The 16,482-nt window shown below is 39.5% G+C and overlaps 1 protein-coding gene across 3 annotated transcripts in view; it reads right to left on the reverse strand.

The window, feature by feature from the left end:
* unc5a (unc-5 netrin receptor A) overlaps positions 1-16,482 on the reverse strand; it is a 179,612-nt gene that overhangs the window by 121,704 nt on the left and 41,426 nt on the right. For 2 of the 3 annotated variants that reach the window (XM_061835228.1, XM_061835226.1), the window contains exon 2: positions 15,842-15,895. The exons of the other annotated variant lie outside the window; for it this stretch is intronic. In XM_061835228.1, coding sequence (XP_061691212.1) covers positions 15,842-15,895 — 54 coding nt within the window. The remainder of the gene's footprint in view (positions 1-15,841; positions 15,896-16,482) is intronic. 3 annotated transcript variants of the gene reach the window in all.

Below are 16,482 nucleotides of genomic sequence, written 5' to 3' on the forward strand. Positions count from 1 at the left end.
CAGAATACTTAATGGAGCACCCTGAATTGAAAGGGGATGTGGTAATCTGAGGACCACAAACAAAATAGAAAGCTCAAGGCTCTATGGCCTAAAAATCTCTTAAAACCAGAATGGTCGCGCTCCACCAACCCCCAGTCTCCTCAGTGTCCCAAATTCAGTGCTGATCCAGCCTACCTTCGTGCGCTCATCAGCATCTTGCAGATATTTGATTACTTACCGTTTTATAGCTCATTAATGAAGACTTATGCTGCATCGGTAATGAGTGGGTCTTGCTGGAAAAGGGATCACATTTCTGGCATGGCTGGGTGCCTTCTTAGACAGCTGCTTTTACCTTTTTTGTTTGGTTTCATCAGTGGATGGAGGTAGGGACTTTTGACATGGAAAATGAATCAAAATCCTGTACTTTAGAACATCCATCAATACATTCTTTGAGCCGGTTATCCTCAGAACGGTTGTGGGAGCGCTGGACCACATTCCTGTCTTCGGGCAGGAGGCGGGGTACATTCTGAACCGGTTGTTAACCAATCTCAGGGCACATATAAACGAACAACCATTTGTACTCACAGTCACACTTACAGGCAATTTTAAAGTCTTCAATTAACCTACCATGCATATTTTGTTTTGTTTTGGATGTGCGAGGAAACCGGAATGCCTGGAGAAAACCCACACAGGCATGGGGAGAACATGTAAACTCCACACAGGCGGGGCCAGGATTTGAACCTGGGTCCTCAGACCCGGGTTGTTTCTATGTGCCCTGCGATTGGCTGGTGACCACTTCAGGGTGTAACCCACCTCCCACCAAAGATAGTTGTGATAGACCACCAACTCCCGTGACCCTTGTGAGGATGAGCACCTCAGATAATGGATGGATGTTCCTAATTCCTGTTTTCGGTGCCGGTGTTGTAATGAGCAGACAAGCTGCTGTAGCGAAGAGCTCACAACATCATAGTGGAGGGAGGTCAAGTTCTTTAAGACAGTAAACTAGTTGAGTGGATAAACAGTGTTGCTGCTGATTGCAACAAAATAGTGCACTACTGTTTGACTCATTTTCTTCAAGAACTTCAATCAGTTCCACTTAATGGAATCAATGAATTCATTTTCATGCATTGTTTACCCCAGTGAATAGTTGAAAGCACAAAGGCATCCTGAATAGCTTTCATATTTGGTGATTCAAGCGTGTTTCGCTCTTTTGTGTCTCCTGTTGGAGATGCATACTAAAAAGTGCATGTTGGTCCTGATCTCAGATTCAACAAGAGCCCTTAACAGCTCCAAACCCACTCTGCAACACCATTCAAAAACAGTATCGTTAATACGGCTCATACAATGAATGAATGAACATTCTGCAAATGTGAGTTTTGATGCAGCAATGTTTACTCGTGGAAGATGATGGCATATTATTACTTTGATGGCCCTTTTTCCTGGTGTTTAGTTGTAGAAATGTTTAATGGCTTCAGTGACCCTGTTTATCACTGAGGGATAATTTCCAAATCCTGAGTGGTGACAAGCCACAACAGAAAGACCATATAAAAAAATACTCTTTAACCACATTTAAAAGTATAAAAAGACACATTTTTAAATACATTATACAAACATTTCAAGACCCCAACCCCTCAAAAAAAGCTATCAAGCCTACAATGAAAATACTGCACATATTGTAGTATCTGTGTACTGTACATGCATGTGCCTTGAATTTGAGGCTTGTTGGAGTGATGTCGCGATATCGGCGAGTCTGCGTGCGAGTGCCTGGGTGAGAGCTCTGGCCTACATACTTGTGTACACTTTTTTTTTTTTTTTTTTACTGTTCTCCCGGCATTCAGTAAATGGCTTAAAAATGTTGTGGCTCCCCTTTCCCAAATGTGAGGGCATTCCAGTAAGTAAGCGCCCACTGAAAAACTATTAAAAATGTCTGCAATATGCAATATGTCTGGGAACCACTGTGTCACTTAACAACAAGTTAATGAAACTAGATTCATAATGGTAACCTCATTTCAATGCTCACCTATTGCAACAGAATGATTTCAGCCACTGTAGTTCCTTATTTCGACTTCAGTGTATTACTGTTGAGAGCCGGAGCTTGTACTAAATGGCAGAGTGTATCCAAATGTCAGATATTGATGGAAAGCCATGTCATTTTTTCTTCTTTGATTTGCATTTTCACTTGCTGATTTGTTGAGAGACAAGTGCAGTCTTGGCTCGATCTGCAATTAACTTGTACAAATTGTCTAAATGCTTACTAAAGTTCATAAAAAAAAAAAAAATCTACTAGTTGAATCTTTCTACTCTCCAACCCAACCATTTGACAAAGATGTCCACCACACACCGAGTCTTGGGTCCGCTTCAGCTTTCTTTTTTTTTTCCCCTTCACTTTCTTCCCCATTGCTTGCTCATGTGGGGTTCAGGTGGTCTTTTAATGAGTGAGGAGTGTGGGCTTCGATCTGCGCCTCGTGTAAAGTGCCCTGAGACAACTTCCATTGTGGTCCAGTGCAATATAAATCAAATTGAAAGCAATTGAAATGTAATGCAGGACCAACAACCTGCTGGATTTCCAGATCAGGAAGATTGTAACGCCTTCAAGGCTGCCCTTTGCTCTCACTAGAACAATGGTGGCCAGATATTTGGTTTAAAAAAAAAAAAAATAAAATAGAGATCTGTAGATAGACAGCGGCCAAACTGCTATTATAACAATGCAACTCATAAAAATGTTTACATGTTTGGATATAATTGTCAAAGAGTAATTGGGTTGAATTGCCTTCGGGGTGTAATTTATCTATTATTCAGGAAATCTGAATAATTAATCAACAACACTTGAAACTTATTGTGCAAAACAAAGTGCAAGCTGAAATGATGTTTGTGACACCCCTCTCTTTTCTTGGAAAATAATTTGCAACTTCAATTCTATAAACAGACACCAAAGCAGAGTTGTAAAACAGCCTCTACTGTGACAGCTCGAAAGCAGTTCCTAGGTTATAACCACACTAATGCTGCATAATCAAGTAGCATGTACACTAATGTCTACTTGAAAGCTTTATAGAAGTAAATATACAAGCAGTGTCAGAAAGGTCCCAGGATTGGTGTCACAAAAATTTTATTTCAAACCCAAACTAGTACAAACTACTCCTAAAAATAACCCAGGTCAAAAATCATGGTACTTTCTTTTTCAAACAGAATGAATAAATGAGAATACATTTCTTGGAGTAATAAATGATGCAATACTCTGTTGTAAAAGTCACATACTGTATAGGGTGGGTGATAACTAGGCAAAAGAATTTGTTGGTAAAATTTGAGTATGTCAGAGAGATTTTATTTTAAAGTGGTTTACAAGACAAAACCTTCCACGCTGGAGTACTTCGAAGAACAGATTAAGGAGTTTCTCACTGATGTCTTGGAAGACGTCCCTGCAAACTTGTAAAAGTTGTTACATTCCTGGCTTTTAGGAAAAATTGGTTGAAGCCACTGGTGCTTAAATTGGAGTATGAACGTTTACTTTGCTGTAAATGAAAAATGCAAAAATCTGCAAAACAACTACCGTTTCTCCTTAAATTAACAATGTCCATAAGATTTTGTTCACTGCCATCTACTATATAACCTATTGTGATGAGATATGAAGTAACTCCCAGGAACCCAAGAGAGCTATGGTTGCCTTTTTTTTTTTTTTTTTTTTTTCCCCTCTTTCATTTAGTATTTTCTTGGTATGTTTTAATTTTTGTTTAGGGCCTTGAAGGTAGCCTTGCTGAAGTTCTCCTGTTTCTTTATAAATACGTATGAATGAATATACAGTACTGGTAAGAGTTTCTTGTTGTTGTTTGTTGATCTTTATAACTAATAATATAAATATCATTATACACAGAGCGAGGGCGCATAGTGGATGACTGGTGACATCTGCCAAAGAGTTCTGAGAACCTGGTTTCAAACCTGCCTGTGTGAAGTTTCCATGCTCTCCCCATGCCTGCATGGGTTTTCTCAGAGTACTCCAGTTTCCTCCCACACTCCGAAATATGCAAGGTAGGTAAAATTAATACTGAATTGCCCTTAGTTGTGAATATGAGTGCAAATGGTTTTGTCTCTATAAGCCCCGCGATTGGCTGGCGATCAATTCAGGGTGTATCCCGTTTCTCACCCAAAGATAGCCACCAAGGATAAGGTCCAGCATGCCTGAGACCCCAGTGAGAAGCAGTACAGAAGATGGATGATGTACAGTTTGGAGAGGCTGTGATTTGGATACATTTATATATTGTGCATCAATATGATATACTGTTTATTATATAAACAGAATACACTTTGGTACAAACAACCCATTATGATATAATCATAAATCAAAACTGTACAGGGAATAAGAAGAAAGACTACCTTCTTCATACTCCTTTTTGAACATGTACACTGTGCTGAAGGATAAAATGACCACTTTTCTTTATGACTACCTTTAGTTTCCATTTTAAACTTAAAAAAAAAAAAAAAAAAAAAAAAAGATGTGGTGCTTTGTGATTTTTTTTTCTTCTTTTTTCTACAGTACACTGAAGGCTAACACTGCACACACAATTAGTCTAAGCTACTCTATATGCTTGCCCTGATGAGAATGGCCACAAGAAATGAGTACACCCAATGAGTCATTGGCGAGACCAGAAGTAAAAGGCCATTTTGTGGCATGTCATGCACATCACCTCTGCCTTCGCACCTGTGAGGCAAAGACATTGTTGAGCATTGTTGAGAATAGACCCCAGTATGTGTGGGATGGCGACACCAGGCTGAGGCACATAAAAGGCTTAGGCATCCCATTGCACAAAAATGTCGAAAATGTGTGGATTGCAGAGAATTACTACCTCCCTGTGGAGCTAAACAAACGGATGCAGAAAAATGGGAGAGGAGGAGACAACTCTGCGATTGTGTCGGAAATTATCTCAGAGGGGAGGTGGAGTGAACGGGAGGCAGGAGAAATGATGGCTGGTTGGATGTCTGTGTGCGGGGAGGGAGTGGGATCCGCCGAGAGTATCACAAAGAAGGATTCAAACTCGGGTCACCTTTGCCAGAGAGAGCAGCTGTGCTCTGCCTCTCCAAGGGGGGTCAGAGGGGAAAGCACTGTATATTCTATATGAAAGCTCAGAATCTCGCTTCCTGCCATCATCCTGCACTCGTCAGCAATAACAAAGCCAATTAAGACTCCCAAGAGAGACGCGAGCACCGTCTCGTCGTCGCCTCTCGGTGACTTGGCAACCAGACTTAAAGCTCTAGAGTGTACCATTCAACGTTGAGAGAATTCAAGCAATTATCAGTGAACACCTCCATTCTGTGGCTCCACTGGTCCAACTGTGATGACTCACCTAAACAAACTCCAATAGATTGTTCAAGCACGATAGCCCAGCGTACGAAAGAAGTGGACGTAACAATGTTACTTCACATTTAAAGAATAAAGGACTATCTCAGAAAAGTTAACTGTAATCTGTCCATTGTTGAGCTGTACTACTCTCAATGTGGATGGCATTCATTGTGATTCAGCTATGAAATGAAATATCACAGACTGGTGGGGTAGAAGTAGAAAGGGGTTGGTTGGGGGTTAGGAATATAGTCATATATGTCAGTGAAAAATAAATACTTTAAGTACATTTCCTACCCAGCTTATGAAGTTTCGGACATACAAATACTGGCACGGTAATTCATATTTTGTTTGCAGTGCTTCTGCAAGTAGGAATATTTGAGTTTCTGGCCTTCGTGTGCTACGATGTTTTGCCATAACCCACCCTGAGCTGCAGTCCACTCCACTAAATCAGTGATTCTTCTGCTCTTGCGGTTTGTAATTTTTTTTTTTGTTGTATAGTTGAATGTTTCTTGCCATGCTTAAATATTCAAGAAAGGATGCAACAGAAAAATAATGCAATTCAAGATATGAACAGTGTTCTGGAATGTAAATTGTTCCTGCTGGTAAGGTCATGTCTATAATTTCACATTTATATTGCACAATTTATAATCTAGCGAAAAAGGTGGGAATTGATCCACAGTGTGACTAGCAGCCAAGTAGTGTGTGCACCATTTCGCCTCCATTACTTCAAGACATTTGGCAACCACATTTTCGCAAAAGGCTCAATACTGGACTGATGAAAGAAACTTACATCTTAGATCCAGGGTTGACGAAGGTGAAACACTGCTGATCGCAACTCAAGCTAAGCCACAGTCACAAAGTCACAAACTGAGATCTTTTCGAGATACATGATGATGCTGTTTGGTCAACAATCTATGCAAGGACCATGATTTTTAAAAGTAAATCAGCGTCAAATGTTTTATGTCTGAAGCTAATCGCAGTCAGCTTTGTGCTCCTCTTTTAACCATCATCTGGTAGATTTGAAGCACCCCCCCCTCACAGAATCAATTATTCTAAAAGGTCTAATCTGATTTTTAAAAGAGCTGATTTGACAAAGCTGTTATCAAACCAATTTAAGCACCAATCAATATGACACTGTTTGTGTTGCGCAAGCGCAACTTTTTCCAAGGACACAAAATACATCTGCGTGGGACAACCCATGCGGCATGATGGCACGGGGCACGTTTGCTCAAGCGTAACGAAGAGAAAACCACTATAGCATTTCTTTGTTTTTGTTGCACATTAACTGAGCTCCGAACATTCCCCGGTGTTCATGTGTGATTGTGTTTTCCAGGACGGTGTAATGATCCATGAAGAGCTGTGTGGTTGCTTCTGAAAGGATCATTTCTCAGTGAGAACATGATGCAGATAAGGACAGTACTTTCACACCCCTCAATCTAATACTTCAGCATTACCCTAAACACACTCGACATTTGGGGGGGAAATATCTTGATTACCAGCAGCTGAAGGCACTTATCTTTTAGTGAACTTTCTTTGCAGTGGAGACTCCACACCAGAACTGCAAGTACTTCATTACAGTGATGCACAAAAATAGGAAGGGCAGAATCGAAGAATGACTAACGCTATTTTGTGGTACCAACAAAAGGGCCAGTGCTACTAAAAATAAAAGCAGGATTTAAGCAAAAAGAACTAGCCATCGCCTCGTCTTTACTGCGATACTCAAATCTCTCCCCGATGAGCCTTGCACACAATTAGCAAGACGGAAATCTCTTGTTAATTTCAGATGCCGAATACCACGCATCTGCGCCAGTAAGATTCCAGATGTTTGCTCCTGTCATTGAACATTAACAAAATCAGATTGTGTTGCTCTAATGACACACAAGTTGATGAGGAGCCTTGCCACGTCAACACCAGGAAGCTGTTTGTGAACACAAAGCCTCTACGATTTGACATTTAGTAATGTCCTTTCAGATGTGATTCATCAATGAGGCTGATAACCCACCGAGGAGTTGACATGCACTAATGTAACGAAAAAGATATTGTTTTTTGAGTGGCAGCCAACTTGCCTGCACTATTGATTTAACTCACATTGCAGGATGTAACTGTTAAGGGGGCTACGAATACAGTAGGAATAAAGAATGGAAGCAAGCAGAGATATTTATTGTAATGCCATAGGTTGACACGTACAGATTCAATTAGAGGTTTACATGGATTGCGCTCGTGGTGGGCATAAATGTGTCAAGTTTCACACTTAATGAATCTTTTGAACAATTCTTTTTGCAGCGTGGAATTATAACTGATTCTTTTTCCTTTTTTTTTTTTTTTTTTTTTAAAAACAATTCAGTGGACCAGTTGGAATTTATTTTGACTTTTCTAAAATTCTCTTTCCATTTTGGCCAGGGATTGTCTTAAACAGTATGTAGAAAATTAAATATATGCAAAAAATAAAAGATAGCCACTAATGGGATCGTAGATGTTGCTAAATATAGCAACAGTTAAGTCTTGTACCACCCACACAATTGCACATCAAAAATAAAAGCAACACTTTCGAATGAAAACATTTTAACTTCTTTTCATTTCCCTTTTATTTACAGATAAGAATCCCTCCGCAATACACAAATTGTAACAACCATCGGTAAGATGCTCCAAATTTGTCATTCTGTAATCTTTACTGCAGTTCGCAGTGACAAAAGAAGCATTTTTACATTAAAATCTGCTCAATGAGAATGTAATTGAATGATCCATGGTAACTTTCGTGTGAAAAGACAGGTGACAGACAAATGGACAGAACAGAAAAAAAGCACTGATATGTATTTGCAGGTGCAATGATTCATTTAAATGCTCTGTTTGTATCCAGGACATTTACAAAGTTTCATAAGCAAATAAATGAGAGGAATTAATGAGTCTCAGTATCATTTCAGCAAGTAATCGCTCCGTGTTGTCTGGGTAGCATTGCTCAAAAGCTTTAGTTCAATGAGACGCGTTCACCCACACAGCGACCCCTTCATTGCGCGATTAAGACTTTCAATCTCTTATTCCAGCCAAACGTGCCAGTCTCCTTGAGATCTTTCCCTGGTTAGTGCTGTGACCATATGGCTGCTGTAGCAAGAAAAAGAGATTGAGGGCTAACCTTTGACGTGTGTTGCCACACTGATCAATCCGAGATGCCATTTAATGCCATAGCGTGACCACGGTGTGGGCATGTCTGTGAGCTTTATGGTTGGCCGCTTGGACCTCAGCAGCATACAAATGCAACCCAGATCTAGCCTAGCAATGAAAATCCTCATTTCCATCATCACCACTTTTTGGGGGATTACAAATATCACTAATTTGTTTGCATTGTGTACATTTAAGTCACGTGCAGGCAATAAATGACTGCTCTCCTCTTGAGGGCTGTTTACTAACCCCCCCTATCAGTGACACGCTGCACACGTGCGACTTTTCTGTCAAACACACCCACAACACGAAAACAAATTAATAGCCACAAGGGCACCTTTTTGTGTTACTAATGCTGCAAAACATTTCTGAATTTCAAAGCTATACATAAAAACTTAGGACATCATTTGGCAATACTTGACGATCACAATTTGTATTTAAGAACCAAAAGAAAGTTATTTAGATTCTGTACATTTTGTTTTGGTTTGTACTACTGTTTGTTTTAGTTTCTCGCATGTTGTAGAAGGGGGTGTGTTGTTTGCTGGTGCCGCTGCTTCCTTGAAATTTATAGCCAACTGTTTAATTGTGTAGAAACTGCTGGTTTGTTTACTCAGATGCTCTGTTTTCCTCCTCATCCTTGGCAGAATAAACAGATCAACCCCTTAGAGATTTTACATCTCTAATACAACAACAAAAGCCAAATCAAATGATGATTGTTGTGCTTGCTTTATTTTTACTTCTGTGTGTGATGAGCGTCTGCTTCCAATATTACCAAATAGATTTAGAGGAGATGCTTGTTTGAGCAACATTCCTATCATTTTTTCATTTGGTAACCACAAAAAATGTGAACATTAACTAGTTGTCTCCTGTTAATTATAACCAAGGGTTTTGAACGTGGGGGGGACAACTGTCCCAGGGTCCTGAGCATTTGAAGGGCCCACAATTGTGTGGCAGGGGACCCAAACCCCTCAGCCCTCCTTTGTTGACAGATTACATCTGAAAGCAAAAATTTCTATGTAGGCCCATCCCGACTGACAATTTTGGATGGGGCCCCACCATGAAGTTGTTGTATAGGGGCAGACAATCGAGTACTCTACTCGATTGGAAAGATGCAAAGCGTCAGAATCTGAAAACTACAGAATGTCGTATAAGTTATAAAAAAAATGCTATTACGTGAGACATTGCATTATTGAAGGAGACTGGCCATTATGCCTCAAGAGAGCTCAGTACACCCTTCAAAAAAATTTTTTTTTTAATTTTCTTTTGGTGGCATAGTGTGACCCAAGATGCACTTTTGTAGCTGGCCACAGTTATTTATACCGCTGTACAGTTAAACTCCTATGATCCTGGATCAGATGAATTCAATTTCCAACATTTCCTCTTGGAAGAATCAGTCACTCATATTTGAAAAATGTCCTGGTGTGGTCAGTCATGCCCGCAGATATAAAGTTGCGGATCTGGTCCACCAATCATGCCCGCAGATACAGTATAAAGTTACGGGTGTGTGTTCTGGTTGTAATTATGAGGGTACCCCTTTAAGAGTGGAGGGTGGCGGTGTCAGGTAAACTAGGAAGTAGAAGTAGGCTGAGCAGCAGCTCGTTGTTAGAGACAAAAAAATAAAAAAAAAGACGTTAGGCTGTGGTTCACTGCGCAGGATCGGTTTTCATGTATACTAAGAGTGTACGACAAGTCCACAATTGCGCAGCTCAGAGGGACCATTGGTCAAGGCTACACAAAATAAGCGACGTCTTTCAATATCTATGTATTTCTACTCTCAACAAATTTTACGCATGTGATTTTTCATGCTTGACTGAGGAGATTTGCGAGTGTGATGCCCATCAAATCACAGTGACTGAAAAATGTTTTTGGCAGCAAACCAAATCATAGGTTGACAAGCGTACTCAAAAGCGCCGAGTTCAACTTTTAAGGCTCCACTGTACTAAAATGCTCAGTAGCTTCATTTTTTTTTGCAGGAAACCTACTGTTGTGAAAGTTCTTACATTATACTGTATTTTGTAGATGCTGGTGCTTAGTCATCCAAAGAGCAAATATTAAATCATTTAAACGTTACCTGAAATCACTTTTGAGTTTCATATCTAAATTAGCTTGGTGCACAAGGCTTTTACTAAAGTCCCAGAGGGCTCTGACAAATTCTGACGGCAGCTGAAAGACGAAGCAAAGCGTGACCAGATGGACATTAGCATAACCTGTCAGCAGCACGTTGCCTCCGAGACCTTGCGTTTGGACGAGCCCACATTGCTGTGCCTGCTTGTGATTGGACAGGGAGCAAAATTGGCTGGCGTGCTTCCAATTCACATTGGACAGCTGAGTAGCTGGATGGTGGCCGAGGTCATTTGTTGACAGTCTGCTTAATTGACACATACTAGGTGATGGCGTACATAAACCTAAGTGAGAAATGTTTACTTTTACTGTTTTCAAAGTCAAAATAGGGTTTCCTCCTCACCGAATAGCTCTAATGTTTAAGTCACTATGCTTGTATTCTAATATCACAAGCTAACATGCAGTGTCAAACACTTTGCTCTTTGTGATAAACCTACAAAGAGTCTCAACAAAGCCCTTATGTTTACTGCACTTAAGAGTTTGAAAGTACCAATTAGCTTCTTGGCTCTCTGACCTCACTGTGTTGATTGACTCCCATTTCTCACAGCGTTGTTTCCTGCTGCAGGAGGCAGCTGTTTGCTAGGGGGAAAAAGCTTTGAAAGATCCACAGTAGGCCACCTGCTCAGCACCCAGCTAACACACACAGTCGGTGATGGCTGATGAGCACACTTAAAAGCTGAGGAGCTTGATATTTGATGGAGTCCTTTAGCTGGCTTACACTTTCCCTATGAGAACCAACTGTTGTCAAAGACGGTGACAACAGGAACAAAGGCAGCTCAGTAATAGAGACATTTATAGTCTCACCAAAATCAGACATGTTTCAACTTTATCTGAAAGCTTTCATAAGTGGATCCAGTTGTGTCAGAAGTGGTAGTAATGTGTTTTGTCCTAACGCTTTCACCTCATTATAGTAACTGCGTGTCACTGCTGTGTCCAACGAGACATTCATTCTGGTGAGGAGCAGCACAACGGGATTTTAAACTCCCAAAGTGAGGTGGTAATCTACTACTATTTAGTCAGATAGTCCTACACTATCTCATGTGGCTCAATATGTTGAACACAGAACGATACGTCAGCATACTGGATGGGACAAAGAAAACATGGAAGCAGCTTGCAATTAAAAGGCAGGGCATGTAATAACAACCAATGCATATCATACTGTATACAGCATACAATATTTTACAATACTTTAAAACTCTTAGAAATTCTAAATTCCCATTTCACTACATAATTTTTCCAAATCGTGCATAATATGGCAAAATATGCCGAAAACGTGTCAAATATTCACCAGCTGTTGACTTGAATATAACCACTTCGCCTTAATGAGGCACCCAGAAAAAAACAAAAACAAAAAACAAACAGGTGGTACTTATCATTTCGATTCTGACAAATCACATCGATTACAATGCCTGTCTTTCTCTGGAGTTGAGCAAATAAATGCCTCCAATTGGAAGTGAAACACAAAATACAAGATGACAGATCCATAATGCAGAAAGTGCGCCATTTGAACTATTTAAGCAGACTATCACCGTGGATGAGGTTTACATTGGGATTTAGTCAGAAGTTAGGATCTACTACAAAAGGGGGACGCTACTCTCGAAAAAGGACAACTAATGTCAGCATGTTGATGCAGAACGACCTTGGCACAACAGACAAATGTCACGACTAAAACATTCTGTGCAGCAAATGTCTTAAGAATGCTGATTTTTTTTTTTTTTTTTTTGGTTGGCGTTAGGCATGCAATATTTAACTAGTAAATGTCATGATAGCTCAGTGTCCTCATGGACTGATAATGTGTGTACTTAGCTATGCAGCTTGGTCATCCATGCATGCCACCTTGGGTGCTCTGTGCCACAGATACACCACCTTAAATTTTAAAAAAGGGTTATTTCACTTCTATATGTAGACATTTCAACATAAAAAAAAAAAAAAAACACCCGGTCTATGTGTAGCTTCAACGTTACGCTATCAACATCACAGCAATAAGACAACCCTGGGGTATTAAAGTGGACCAGAATATGCAGCAGAACATTACAATCATCAGGAAAGGCTGCCTTTGGGCTTGCGTTTCTGATCCACATCATCTTAGCAAGGAGGCTGGAAGTAATCCTGATGTGGAAATGTACAATAATTACACTTTATCTCAAAGCGAAAATGAGCTGCTACAATGGCAGGAAACTGAAGTGCAGACTTTCACCAAGGCTGAACAATCGGCATCAAATTGTACACTTTTAGACTCCTACTACATGCAGTTTGAGAACCTACTACGTATAGCTGAATGTTACTGTTAACCAGCATACCTTTTTTTTACAATGTACTAACTGGGCCTATCCCAGCTGACTTTCAGTGAAAGGTGTGGTTTACCCTTTTGTGTCTCCTACCATGGGAATTATAGGTAGAGCTTTAAGATTGGACTATGCAAGTTTCCAAGGATCTATTGTAGAGTTTAGTCATAGTAAGTAGTTGTATTTTATTTTTTATTGATGGGGTCTTTTCTTCTTCATTTAATAAGTGACGACATTTTGGGCATCCACTTGCCATGCAAGAATTAAGTCACAATCAAGATAAGTACATCTTTCTCTTGATTGGATTTAGGTAACACGTAGAGGTCAAGGCTAAGTTCAGGAAATGATTCTTGTGTCTTGCTGTCTTGATTTTGGTCACCGTTACATATTAGACAGGACTGAACCCATCTGGCTCACACACTGCCGAATGTATAACTAAATGGGATGAACAAAGCAAATAGCATTGGTCACTAGCGTGTGAAGTAATAATTCATGTGTCCCATTTTACTATTACAACTAAAGTTGAGAACTTCAAACAAATGCTGTTGAGAGAATGTGAACATGATGCGTGTTTTGGTAAAGTCACCATTACATACTCTAAACGTTTGATTTTTTTTTTTGTATAGATGAATATTTAGGTAAGATGTAACAGAGCAGCTATCACCAACCTTTTTGAAAGTGAGTGCTACTTTTTGGGTACTGATTAATGTGAATTTTTTGTTATTTTAATACAGAGTTCTGAAATACAATTGCTCAAATGACTTTATACACTATATTAAGTATCAATCGCATTGATCAATGTGAAATGATCACTTCAACTCCAAAATCACATCCCATGGTACTGTTTTATTTATTTATATATATATTTTAAATAAGTGGGCTACCACATGTGCTCCTTGGTGGCTACCTCGTGCCTGTTGGTACCATGTTGGTTAACTCTGCCCTAGATATTTTAGCTAATGGCTTCTCGGGAAAGAAAAAAATTGACAAACTAGAGAGTATATAAATATATATAACAGACAGAATTAACTACTTTTTACCTTCTTGACAAGCTAAAACGACATGCTCTATTGAAGGTTTCCGTACCAGAACACAGTCTAAATAACGGGTGTCAAACTAATTTTTCTCACGGGCCACGTTGTTGTTCCAGTTTCCCTCAGAGGGTCGTTATGACTTTCAAACAAAAATATTTAGTCATCTCATATTTACATCATCAATTGATGAACTAGTTTTGGGAGCAGAAATCAAGGGTAATGTGTTTGTCAACTACTCATGTTTGGTAACAAAAATGCTTGTAATATCCCAACTTTATCATTTATGATATATGACAATTTGAAATTTTGATAAAGACTTCAGAAGAATCATGGAAATTGACACTATAGATTTGGCTTCCTGGGCCATATAAAATCATGTAATCTGGCCCCCGGGCCTTGAGTTTGACACCTGTGGTCTAAATAGTTAGTGTTCAAGTTTAATTTCACATTCATTCCACCCTAACAAAAATCATGGCGAATGGGATTGCCTGCTCTCAAATTCTGTTTATGTATTGCATCTGTTCCATCACTTGTGTTAGCACTGAACAAATACACTTTTGCCCCACATTATTTCACAAACTAAAAAAACCTTTATTACCTCTCTGGCTGGAAAAAAAAAAATAGTGATTATACTGACTTTAACCTCCAGGAACTTAAACTAGTGAAGTATAGATATTACCTTATTTAACAGATGGATTAAATAGATACTCTCTCCCTGGCCTTTTTTCCCCTTCAAAGGAGAGACTCAATTTATTAAATCTGGTGCATGCACTATTAGAAAAGCTGCTTGATGACCTGGAGCCGTGCAGCCAAATTTGACCTTTTGCAAACCTCGTTATTTCTTGTGCACAAGAGAATTCAGCGGTTCCCCCCGATTCTGCAGAACCAAGAGGATAGCATTTACCTGCTGCCTTTGACAGAATTTCCTATTAGCAATACTGACAGCTCCAAGAGGTTTTCCCAATGCATGAACACAACTCCGTCTGGTCCATGTCATTACTCTGTCAGTTACCCAGTCCTTCACGCAGAACAGTCATTGAACTAACCACAGCACAAGATGGACTTCTGAGGATACCGTTTAGTCATTTAATGTGTGTATAATCCAAAACTTCGACAATGGATTGAACCTGAAATTGTACAACCTCTAGCTCATATTTGGAAAAAAAAAATGTATCAACAATACAAACATTTTCTTAACTTGACATCATGCATAGATTTATATAGCAACTATTGCAACCTTGAGATGTGGGGTTTTATCTGGGGTTGTAAATAATGTAAACAGAGTGGGATTATGTCAGAAGGCCACAACAGTCCTCAGGGAAAGTGCTGCATTGGAGAATTATAATGCGCTCCTTTTACCAAAGCTCTGGGGGAAAATGTGGCTATACGGAGCAATCAATTATTTCAAGATAATTGATAAATACAAAATTTACATTGCGTATACAATAAAAGAGTAGTAAATGTGTCTACCATAGTTTCCGGAATTGAAAATGTTTACACAAAAAAATATGGAGTTTCAAAAAAGATGCATTTCTACTATTGTCCAAAAACACTGAACTCTGGTTAAAATGTTTTACTAAACCTATGTTATGTTAGTATACCTTCTCCGACTTTAGTAAGCTATTTAAACTCAAGATAATCACAGTAGGAGTTTGTAAACATTCTCATATTCTGCTCAAAATAATTATATTTACAAGCATCATGCTTTTGAGTCCTGCCAACATGTAAAAGCTACAATGTCCCCACCACCCCAAAAAAGTCTCTCTCTCGCTCACTCTCTCTCAGCCAATTATAAATAATGTAGCTTATGACTGAAATTACAAGGTCTAAGTGGTTGCTTGAGGGCAATTTTAAAGCAAATCCACAAATGATCATTTCTAATAATAGCTTTAAGGGGCAAAAGATTTTCAGAAGTACAGCAAAAGCCCAAATACCAGCTTGATCTCTTGTTGGTCTCCGTGGGACAGGGTCATCATCGTTCACAGGTCCTGAACACACAGAGGCAAATAAAACTGGATGTGTCTCTGATTTATGAAGGTGGGGGTGATACGGTGTGCAATGAGATGCATTAAGGATGCTGCACACCACGCAATGCACTCAAAGGAGCTTGGACCAGACCTAACCTCGCAAAAAATGAGTCACATAGAGGGATCGGATATATGGACGCGCTAAACAGTGCGTCTGTATGTCTGAACATTACAGCATCTTGAATTGTATCACATTTGTTAAACCATAAAAAGATAGATTAACAGTTAAGAAGGAAGCGGGTTACTAAAGCGAGTGGATGTGGGGGGATAATAAAAGTGAGTGAGTGGATATTGTAAGAGCCTTGCTGACTCCCAATTATTTGAATGTATCAGGTACAACACGAGCGCCTGCGTATATTTTGGCCGCAAGCTTCGCTTTTTCAGCCACAGGCACTTTGTAAATTATAGATATAGTTATTTTATATACTGTATTTTTATGGCTTGGGGTTGTGCGGTGTACTTTCAGTCTCTCGTTTGCCAAAAACAGAAATGTATTTTTCGTGTGATTGAAAGCTTGTGTGCATTTTGAACATCTAGTCTGTGACATT

This window comes from Syngnathoides biaculeatus, chromosome 11 (assembly GCF_019802595.1).
Source record: "Syngnathoides biaculeatus isolate LvHL_M chromosome 11, ASM1980259v1, whole genome shotgun sequence".
NCBI classification, from domain to species: domain Eukaryota; kingdom Metazoa; phylum Chordata; class Actinopteri; order Syngnathiformes; family Syngnathidae; genus Syngnathoides; species Syngnathoides biaculeatus.